The sequence below is a fragment of the Lucilia cuprina genome, chromosome 5, assembly GCF_022045245.1.
Source record: "Lucilia cuprina isolate Lc7/37 chromosome 5, ASM2204524v1, whole genome shotgun sequence".
NCBI classification, from domain to species: Eukaryota; Metazoa; Arthropoda; class Insecta; order Diptera; family Calliphoridae; genus Lucilia; species Lucilia cuprina.
The window spans coordinates 16,410,292-16,422,482 of NC_060953.1; the positions used below are offsets into that span (position 1 = coordinate 16,410,292).

General features: G+C 30.4%; 1 protein-coding gene across 1 annotated transcript in view; it reads right to left on the reverse strand.

Annotated features, from left to right (window-relative positions):
* Positions 1–9,599: 9,599 nt before the first annotated feature.
* The window catches only part of LOC111684787, a 70,646-nt gene continuing 68,054 nt past the window's right edge, over positions 9,600–12,191 (reverse strand). The window contains exon 2 of the mRNA XM_046952747.1: positions 9,600–9,652. Within this exon, the coding sequence (XP_046808703.1) occupies positions 9,615–9,652 (38 nt within the window). The 3' untranslated portion in view covers positions 9,600–9,614. The remainder of the gene's footprint in view (positions 9,653–12,191) is intronic.

The following is a 12,191-nucleotide window of genomic DNA, read 5'->3' on the forward strand; positions in this document are numbered from 1 at the left end:
AATAATAAATGTGTATGTACTGCGGCGACATGCGATAGTTTTATATCTTTGTCATATTTATTTTATGGCAAAATGTCTAACAAACTGTTGAAATAAATATTTGAGATAATTTAATAATTTAACACATTTTTTTTTCGAAAGAAAAACAAAACCATATTTTTATTGACTACAAATATTATATTTGTTTTTTTTTTTTTGTAATTTAGTAGCAATGACAAATGTAATTGAATTAATTAAATGGTAAAGTGTTTGGTAATGCATTCGGAATAAAATAATTCAATGAATGAAAATATTAACAAAGAAATATTAAATTAATTTAGAAAAATGTACGAAATATTTTATGCGAACTATCGAAATATTACTTAAATCTTTGGCATCGTTTAAAGTTGGAAGAACTCTCTAGAAAATAATGTTATGAATTCTCGCATCAAAACTTAAGAATAACAGCAAATTCTGTAACAAACAAACTCTCATTTCTGCGTTGAGTAAAGTAAGATGTATACTAAGGCGAAGTTCTATACAACTTTAGGCGAAGTGGTAAAACCCGGTTATAGGACTCGTCACCAATGTATACTGAACACTTTTTAAGGTTATAAACAAACATCAGAATATGAGGGAAACTTTTAAACGCTGATCCGAGAACATTATAGCAAATACCAGCTGGAATCCACTGCTAGACGGATGACTCTAAATTGGGGAACAAAATGGGGCCTTGGTTTCTATATAGAAAAAACAGAAATAAACCATCGTTTACCTAATCATAACACAAGCTTCCGCTGTCAGGCAATCGTCGGCATAAGATCCAAGTATCTTGGAAGTGATGTTATTCCGAAAATAACATTCCTCACTGTTAGTGGAATAAATCAAGGATATCGAGAATATTGAGAAAACCCAGTTTCTGAACATTGAAAAATAATGCATACAATGAACAATTTTTTCATGAAAAGGAGCGCACAACAATACACCTAGGCCCGATAGTGACCTAAGAGTATTTCTTCAAGTTTGATGTAGTATACATCCCCTATCAGCCTAACCTAAGGTAACCATAAGCATATCACTAAACTCCTAACACCTTCAAAATCATTTCGTTATCTTTTACCTCAAGCAGTAGGATGTTCTACCATTCATATCAAAAGGGACTTTCGTATATACTAGAATAACCTTCAAAATTATGTACCAAATCAATTGATATGCATAGAGTCACCACCAATACCGCGGTCGCAAAATAAAGCACAAATCTCGAAAGAAACCTAAAGATTAGTTCTGTTACACAGATATAGAGATAGAGCAACTGCCTTAATGCCTACTGGTCATGCACAAAATGTTTACGCTTCTAACGATGTTGTGATCGGGGTGCCTCTGTTAGCCTACTTTGTCCAGTAGTTAGTTCATTAGGTTGTTAGAATGACGTTTGATACATCAAATCCGGGGAAATAAACCAAGGCCTCCACCGGCACAATTGTGCCTTTCTTCATCATTATCTCTAGTGAGAATTAAACCTACGACTAGATAATGCCTACTGATTACGCACAAAATGGTTACGCTTCTGACGAATGTTCTGATTGTGAGCAGGGTGCCTCTGGTAGCCTACATTGTCCAGTAGTAAGTTCATTAGTTTAAAAGAAGGATATATGTTACATCAAATCCGGGAAAATAAACCTGGGCCTCCACCGGCGCAATTGTGCCCTTCTTCATTATTATCTCTAGTGAGAATTAAACCTACGACTAGGTAATGTCTACTGGTTACGCACAAAATGGTTACGCTTCTAACGAATGTTCTGATTGTGATCAGGTTGCCTCTGGTAGCCTACTTTGTCTAGTAGTTAGTTCATTAGTTTGAAAGAATGTTTGTTACATCAAATCTGCCGAAATAAACCTAGACCTCCACCGGTGCAATTGTGCCCTTCTTTATCAATGTCTCTAGTGGAAATTGAACCCACAACTAGAGATACAAGCTGAAACGGCTCAAACCGAAATGGCAGTCGTTAATATTTTGCAAGCCGCGCCGACGGCTCTAAAGCCGGCTTAAGCTAAAACTTAAGCGCTTATAAAAACTGGAATTGAACATGTATATTAAAAGAAAATTAAACCAATTTGAATAGAGTTGCCACTATTTTAAATTCTTATGAAAAAATGAAAAGAGTTGCCACACAATATTAAACTAATATTAAAATAATGAAAACTACTATAACATTTTCTGCGAAAAAAAACTTATCTATTTACCAGACTATTATATAGAGATTTTTCGTTATAACAAACGCTTATAAGATCAATTTCTGAAGAAAAGATAAAATTGAGACGACAATTTATCTGCCGCCGTCCTTTTTAATAATAAGCCGCTGCAGCCGATCGAAAATAGTTGCGCCGCCGCCACCGATCATTTTGCATCGGTTTTTATCTCTGCCCACGACCTCAGGTCTAACAGACTAGAACACTTACCCACCAGAGGCACGCTTTGTCTATAGAAGTAGCAAATTTTTGAGGCGTGGTCATCGGGGATGCAAAAATCTCCGATTAGATATTAAATATAGTTTTAGCTGTTCCGATTTTTTAACAACAATCCTAAAATCTATACATTGTTTAAAAAGATTTTAAAGAAGCTGTTAAGTGGCGTTCTTATGATCTAAGAACCTTTTTTTCTTAGCATTTTCAATTTAAAACCTTGGGTATCGGGTTAAGAAGTTATGAATTAGCTCTCCGGAGTTTAATTCTTATTGTTGAAACTAGTGCTGTATTCAATACATCTTAAATCTGTTTAGTTTCAATGAAATTTTAAAGATTTTTCAAGGAATCAAACGCTATTATGAATGCTTTGTCAACTCTTCATTCACAATGGTTAATTTTATTCATTTAAAGCAAAAAAGTCACAATAGAAGATATTTTTCAGGGATAAAAATTTTTCTGGAGAATATATAAAACTGATAAACATGTTGTTTTAAGTAAATTAAAGTGTAAATAAGTTTTAGATTTTTTGTTTTTCTAAAAAGTTTTTTTTTTCTTCTCAAAACCCCAAAATCTGACAGAATACTGCTACACACACACTAAAAAATTTATTATGGAATTTTTATTATTTTCTTAAAATCAATTATAATTTTTCACAATACTTATTTAATTTAATTTTGTAATAGCTATTAAAACCACTTTTCAATTAAAAACATAAATTACAGCAAAAAAATATATTGAGGCAAAAAAAAAAATATTTAATTAAATTAAATAACAAATTATATTGCAAATTGCAATATAAATTGAGTTATTCACAATACTCACAAAGTGTTGTAAATGTAAAATACAGAAAAAGTATTTTTTTTAGTTACCACAAATAAATTTTGTATGATTACTATGGCAAATACCGAATTTCTTAGTTGCCGTAACAGAAATTTTGTTAAGTGAAATAAAATATGTAACAAAATGCTTTAAAATAGTTTTTATATGAAGTAAAAACTATAACTAGTTTCTGAGAGCATCTGTCACGAATCTCCATTGTGTTGGGGCTCTTAACTTTATGTACAGGGAACTAATTACGTGATTGGAGCAAACAAAATTTTGTGAAATTTTTCTATATAATAAATCATAATTTTTTTTCATTTTTCAATTTTATATAAACTCTGATTACTCTAAATACTTTATTGCTATTGTATTTAAAAGCGGTTATAATTTCAATCAAAAAATCACCATGACTACATGACATTTAACGTTTTTTTTAAAGTGCGTTTCAATAATTTATTATTCAAATCAATAGAGGATTATAATTTAAATGACATTTTTTTCTTTTGAACAAAAACTTGAAAAAAACACACAATACACATATAACAAATTATCTAAAATGACAGATAAGTCTATTGACAATATGGAGTTTATAAAATTGTTTTTATAAACATATACATATACTGCAGATATTAAAATATTCATTAATCATTTGATATGGCTTAATTAATTTAATTGATTTATTTTTAGATATCAAATGTAACCACAAAATGTTTGAATAAAGTTATAAATGTAAAGGATGATAAACCACGAATATATAAAGTACTTTACCTTCTTTGTTAAAACCTAGTTTATTCTTTGGTTTGTGTTTTTCAGTAATCAGTAACTTTACTTAATACCTTAGTTTAACTGAGAGCTATTGGTCAGTTAAACCTAAGTTATTATAATTTTCTGATTTGTTTTATCAATATTATCATTATTTAAATGTTTATTTTAATTTTTTCTTTAATTTTTCATTTTACAAAAGTTATACTTATAAAAAACAGCTGTTCATTGTTTATGTTTTTGACTGAAGTGTTGGCAATACTAACAAACTTAACTGATCTCAAATACATAACTGAAAAATATAATCATCGGTTAAAGTCCGTCTAAATTTGTTGCGAGTTTAATCTAACATCAAGTTAAGCCTAGTTTAACTGAGTAGTAAGAAACCCACCTTTAGTCCTTCGGAAAAAGAAATTTATCTTTCAAATATTCATCACAGTTAAATAGAACTCTTGCAAAAAGAGAGAGTCCTTATATCCAGAGTTGTATTTTTGAGGTATTTTTCATCATCTTGTTAAGGGACTTTCAAAAACCTTGAAAGAAATCTATACCGAATGAAAAATGACTTTGGTAACAAATTGAAACCAAAGTGTTTATATTTTTTCAATAACATCCATTGTCGTAGTATGTACGGATAGTTGTCAAATCAACAACAAATGAGGTATCAATTGTTAAGGGACTAAGGTTGTTATTGTACAAAAAAAAACTTTAAAGAAATCTACACAGAGGCTAAAAAGACGTTTCCAAATTATATACACTCTTGGTACTAAATTGACACCAAAGTGTTTATAACAGTTCAATAACATCAGTTGTCGAAGAACGTACGGATAGTTGTTAAATTAACAACGAAAAATTAAAAAATACACGACGTTATCAAGTAAACAAATATATAAAGAAATAATATGTTATCAAAGTGACAACGTTATGGGGTCAAGCAGAATATTGTTTAAATGACAACGATTCGTTGTCAAAATCACAACGATGCATTGCCGAAAGCGTAATTGAAACAACAAATTGGGAGTGGCCGATCATACGATACCATACATCGGTTTAGAATATTAAATGTGATTTATTTCTCATAATAAAGCATTTATCTTGAATATTACCTTGATTCTGTGCTAAATTTTACCGCAATATTAGTGTTAATAAGTGAATTGTGGTTTTTAAGGTTACACTCTTAAATGGGCTTTGTAAGAGGGGTCAATAGAGGTCCGATCATTTCAAAATTTCTCAAAGTCATCAATGCTGGTATAAAGCTTGGTTGTAAGATATTTTATCAAGACACAATTAGACTTTACATAATTACGAGCTCAAAAGCCCTTTTCGGGGTGTTCAGTTGTATGGGGGCCTAGGTGAAATAAAGGTCATATTTTGACCATTTTCAATAGGCTTCGTTCTTGTCAAATTTCATCAAATTATCTTGAAAATTGCAAACTGCACTTTGATAACGTTTATGTGGACACATGGATGATGGACGGACGGACGGACATTGTTAAATCAACTCAGAAAGTGATTCTAAGTCAATCGCTATTTTTAAAGATGAGTATAATACTATAAATTTATTGCATTACCACCATTAGCACAAACGTATTATACCCTTTTTACTATAGTATGGTAAAACAATGCGTTGTTACAATAACAAAGATACGTTGTTAAAACTACAACCGTGGTTGTCAAAATGATAACTGGGTATTATTTAAAAGTTATACACATCCGTCTTTTCCCTGTGTATACTGTCAGCATTAGAAACTAATGCTAGTAGTAATGTCACCTACTTACTTAGTAATAAATGATAGACAACTTTGTACTATTGCTGAGAGTAGATAACTCCAAATTACTTTCTTAATTGCCGAATATAGAGTGTAATTAAAAATGACAACTCAAAAAAAAAAAACACAAATTATTGACCAACTTGTTGTGAATACATATTATGGTTATTGAGTTACAAATTCACATAAAATTTTTCATTTTCACACACACAACTCACGCAGTCGCTATTTGCTGAACTGACAGCCTGCTCGGCCGATTTGAAAACAATCGTAAATTAAGAAAAAAAAAAAACTGCTCGATTTGTTAAATGTTTGTCATTTGATTACAGTAACACTTTAGCTATATATATTAACCTGACTCTATATAAGATTTCTTTTCGTTACAACTTTATTCACTCTTCTTAGTAATTGTCATTTGGTATAGAAAATAAGGAGACAGATATAAAAAATTCAAAGTTAAAGCTGGATAAATAGTTTTGAACTGTAGTTATAGAAAAAAAAATCGCAGATAAATGCCGACAAAGCATTTATAACAGAGTTACAAATAAAAAAAATTATATATACAATTGTACGATTTGTCTTATGAGCTGTCATGTTACTCGTTCCTTTTTTTTTATTAGTTTATTTACAATTGGTTGGTTCGTTACAAACTTTCGAAATTGTTTTCTGTTAAACTGTGTATTTTTTTTTTTTGCTTCCTCTAAACTTTGTGACTATTTTAATTTACGCTATTAATTTTTAAATCACAAAAACAAGTTGATTGCTGGTTTTTATATTTGGTTGGCATATTAGATTGGTTAAAATGTTTTGGTTTAGTTATTTAATTAGATAATGTTGGGAACAAAAAAAGAAACAAAACAAAACTTGTATTCTAATATTTAGGAATTGATTTAATTTAGACTTTTTTTAGAGATGACTAATTAAAGCTTAAAATTTGGTTTAAAACATAGATATAGTTATAGTTCCTAAGAACCTAGCTGATTTGAAAATACAACGCAATAACACATTAGATCTTTGACGGTCTCGATCAGGCATCATCAGAGAAGGAATCATAAGCATTCTAATAGTGTTGTTTTCTTCTGTGGGAGTGTAAGAAAAGTCGGATAATCACATCGATTTATCTATCTATCTTACAATGCAGTCAATATATTCGAAAATGGAAATCACTTCCTTAAACGTCTTATCATCTGATTGCCACTAATTTGTCTTTCGTTACGTATGTACTCTTTGTGTAAGAGCACAAAGAGTTAGGGCCGTTGTCACTTTAGCAAGCGAGAGCAAAATACAGTTATCACAAACATAGAATATTTTCATTACCATGTATTGACTCCTTTGGACTAGCTTTCTAACTATCTCCTTTCATATTATCTATGGATAATATCATTATCTGAGCTATGCATTTACTAGGGGACTGTATCTTTCCAGTACCTGGGGAAATACAGTTCCAGAATTGCATAGAACATATGTTCCTACTCTTTCTTAATTTCTATAGAAATCAACATGATTTTTTAAATATTTAAAGACCTAGTAGCTATCATCCTAGGCCAAATGAACCTAGTGATCTTCAGATATGCTCAAGTGACCAGTGGACCTGAATTGATCTATGTAGTATATTTCTTGTTCCTGACAGATCATCAACAATGATATTGCTACATGTAGTGTAGTCTATTGGCGAAACTATAGTTCAAACTGTAATGTAGACTATAGCCTATAACCCACTCTATAAACTATACATCAGACTAAAGTCTATAAGACTAACTATATAGTTCAAACTATAGTCTAATCTATAGTCCGTACTATTAAGACTATAGTCGAGTTATATTGTATATTGCAGACTATAGTCTACACTTCTGACTATAGTATATAGTACCGGACTATAGTCTGTAGTAAAAACTATAGTCTAGTTTAGAATCCTATGGTCTACAGTCCAGACTATAGACTAGAGTTCAGGCTATAGACTAGAGTCCGGGTTATGGTCTACAATCCAGTGTTTAGTCTTTAATTTATTTTTCCTCATTTTTATATTTTGTATAGGGTTTTATGGGGGACGGAATTTCCCGTGGATCCGCTCATGGTGCAGGCTATATTCTTCATCCCAGTCTACAGTCTAGGGTATGGCCTACAGTCCAGACTATAGTCCAGTTATATTGTATATTGCAGACTATAGCCTACACTTCTGACTATAGTATATAGTACCAGACTATTGTCTGTAGTAAAAACTATAGTTTAGTTTAGAATCCCATGGTTTACAGTCCAGACTATAGACTACAGTTCAGGCTATAGACTAGAGTCCAGATTATAGTCTATAATCTAGTGTTTAGTCTTTAATCCTTTTTCCTAATTTTTATATTTTGTATAGGGTTTTATGGGGGACGGAATTTCCCGTGGATCCGCTCATGGTGCAGGCTATATTCTACATCCCAGTCTACAGTCTACGGTATGGCCTACAGTCTAGACTATAGTCCACTTATATTCTATATTGCAGACTATAGTCTACACTTCTGACTATAGTATATAGTATCAGACTATAGTCTGTAGTAAAAACTATAGTCAAGTTTAGAATCCTATGGTCTACAATCCAGACTATAGACTAGAGTTCAGGCTATAGACTAGAGTCCAGATTATAGTCTATAATCCAGTGTTTAGTCTTTAATCCTTTTTCCTCATTTTTATATATTGTATGGGGTTTTATGGGGGACGGAATTTCCCGTGGATCCGCTCATGGTGCAGGCTATATTCTACATCCCGGTCTACAGTCTACGGTATGGCCTACAGTCCACACTATAGTCCAGTTATATTCTATATTGCAGACTATAGTCTACACTTCTGACTGTACTATAGTACCAGACTATAGTCTGTAGTAAAAACTATAGTCTAGTTTATAATACTAAGGTCTACAGTCCAGACTATAGACTGGAGTTCAGGCTATAGACTAGAGTCCAGGTTATAGTCAACAATCCAGTGTTTAGTCTTTAATCCTTTTTCCTAATTTTTATATTTTGTATAGGGTTTTATGGGGGACGGAATTTCCCGTGGATCCGCTCGTGGTTCAGGCTATATTCTTCATCCCAGTCTACAGTCTACGGTACGGTCTACATTCCAGACTATAGTCTAGTTATATTCTATATTGCAGACTATAGTCTACACTTCCGACTATAGTATATAGTACCAGACTGTAGTCAGTAGTAAAAACTATAGTCTAGTTTAGAATACGATGGTCTACAGTCCAAACTATAGACTAGAGTTCAGGCTATAGACTCGAGTCCAGGTTATAGTCTACAATCCAGTGTTTAGTATTTAATCCTTTTCCTCATTTTTATATTTTGTATAGGGTTTTATGGGATCCGCTCCTGGTGCAGGCTATATTCTACATCACAGTCTACGGTACGGCCTACAGTCCAGACTAAAGTCTACATTTCAGTCTACATTCCAGACTATAGTCTTTAGTCGATACTGTGATATTTCGTCCAGACTAGTCTATAGTACAGATTGTAGCTTATAGTCCAGACTATATCCGATAGTTTCTAAAATAATTCGTAGCTTTTGAATCGCTCTGAATAACTCTCTGACTAATAAGCTAGTACACTACGTAGTTTAAAAATTTAGGACTATTAAACCTCTTAAGTCGATTTTTTGCCTTCTTTTCATGGGGTAAACAAGGGTGTAAATGAATGATCTCATTCAAAGCAAAATATGAGCCGATAACGGGCATCAAATATAAATGTTAAGAAAATATATGAAGATTTGGTCTGAATGGAATAATTTACTGATCCATTTGCTAAAAATTATTAAAAAAACTTAATATATGTTACTTACTCAAAAATCGATAATTATTCTAAGTACAAAAAAATTACCTGCAAAAAAAAAAAGAAAGAAAAATAAATTAAATTAATAAACTTGCTTGTATTTATGTACTTATCATATATCTGAATATATAAACAACAACTTCTTAACAAATCTATTGAATTGATTAAATATTTATTAACATCTTAAACTCATGACAATTTGTTGAAAGCATTAAATAAATAATTAAACACAAACAGATTAATACTTAATTAATTTTATATTAATAATTACAATGAATAACTTAAAGCGAAAAGAAAGAGCAAAAAATAAAAATCTTGTAAATCAATTTAAATAATAATCATTAAATAAATATTAAACAAAATAAACAAAAATACAAGCAAATGTTTTTATTTACAATTTAAATTTATCTACTATTTTATACAAAATTATAGTAGAATTTAATTAACTAATGTTTAAAGTAATAGATAATCATTAAAATGATGATTAAAGTTCTTTTTTTATTAGATTTTATATTATCATTATTATTATTATGATTATTTCATTATTGTGGTTTTTATCTTTCTTTAAATTGGCCGCCATTTAATAGTTTCTAAATCTAAACCACAAATGGAATCTTAAGACAGTCAAGTCAAGTCTTTCATTATTAACTTCTTTTTTGTGGTCTTTTTTTTAAATGTTTATTTTGGTTTTAACTCTTTTTTTTTTGTTGTTGTATGTTTTATGGTCAGTTTTTTTTAAAACTTTAGTCTTTGTCATTGATTAAGAGTCGTTTTATTTATATATTTGTTTAGTGTTTTCTCCTCCTTCATCTTTTTCATTGGGTTTCTTTGTTTTTGGTTTTTGAGTCATCTCATGACTAAATTATACAACAATTTTTGTTGACTTTTTGTTTTTCATAACACGCTTTTTTGAGTTTTATGAATTTTGTGTTGTTTTTGTTGTTGTCCATAGATTGTATTACATTCTTGATTGAATTTCTTAACATAATATTGACAAAGTTCTTTGTGTTGTATGGGAAATAGAAGAAGCATTTTGAAGGAACAAATAGAAAATAAAACTACGGTCTTTATATTCCAAATCTTATTCCAAACTAAGGAATAGTCTTTAGATCAGACTAGAGTCTAGTTTATAGCCCAGACTAGAGACTATTGTCAAGACTATGGCTAAGTTAGACTACAGCTAGTCTATAGTGTAATCTATAGTCAAGTCTATAGTGTAGTCAATAGTCTAGTCTATAGTATAGCCTATAGTCTAGTCTATAGTCTAGTCTATAGTCTAGTCTATGGATAGTATATAGTCTATAGTCTAGTCTATAGTCTAGTCTATAGTCTAGTCTATAGTCTAGTCTATAGTCTAGTCTATAGTCTAGTCTATAGTCTAGTCTATAGTCTAGTCTATAGTCTAGTCTATAGTCTAGTCTATAGTCTAGTCTATAGTCTAGTCTATAGTCTAGTCTATAGTCTAGTCTATAGTCTAGTCTATAGTCTAGTCTATAGTCTAGTCTATAGTCTAGTCTATAGTCTAGTCTATATTCTAATCAATAGTCTAGTCTGTAGTCTTGTCTAATTTGTAGCATACAGTCTAGTCTATAGTCTACTCTGTAGTCTAGTCTATGGTCTATAGTCTGGTCTATGGTCCTGTCTATAGAGTTAAAATTTCACCAAATTTTTTTAACAAAAACGAAATGATTGTTTTTACTAATAAAACTATTCGCTACTCTTAGCAAATTTTAATTGATATGAACAAATAAAAACTAATAATTAAATAAAAATTTAATTAAGTGATTTCAATGCTAATGAAAAAAAAACTATTAAAAATTTCACAATTTTAAACAGAAGAAAAGGAAGATAAGAAAGCAGCTTGTATATTATTAATTTTATTTGTACACGCAATAAAATGTGAAGTGATCACTTTAAAATATTAGGGGTAATCATAGTTTGTAAGATTTGAAGTTTAAAAAAAACTTACAAACTTATATAATCTCCCTGAGGAAAAAGAATTGAAACAAGATAAGACTGGTTTGTGGACATATTTTGTAGAAACTATTTGTTACTATATAGTCAGTGATTACCCTTTATAATTTATCCATCTTGTTGAATTATTTCAAAAGATTATATTTTTTCTTTTAGTTATTTTTAAATATTTCATACGTTTTATTTTTTATAAATTTTCATATACAAAAGTTCTTTTTTTTTTGTAAATCTCTTAAAAACACTCGTTATATCCGCAAATTGTTGAGGAGTTGAGGCTGATGGCATGTGGTATGGGAACAGAATTTCGCATTTCAAGTAGTACAGACAGACAGACAGACAGACAGACAGACAGACAGACAGACAGACATACATTCATATGTATATGTATATGTATATGTATATGAAATAATTTTTGACATACTTTTCATTTGATTTTCGCTTTTAGCCTTCGAAAATTTATCAATAAAATTTTTAGTTCTAGGAAAAAAACAACAACAACACAAACATTTTACACCATAGAATTGCGTCATTAATGACGTAAATTGTAGAATTGAAGAATTTTCTGTGTTCATTTAAAATGCATTAAGTTTTTTTTATTTTTGCTTGCAAAGAA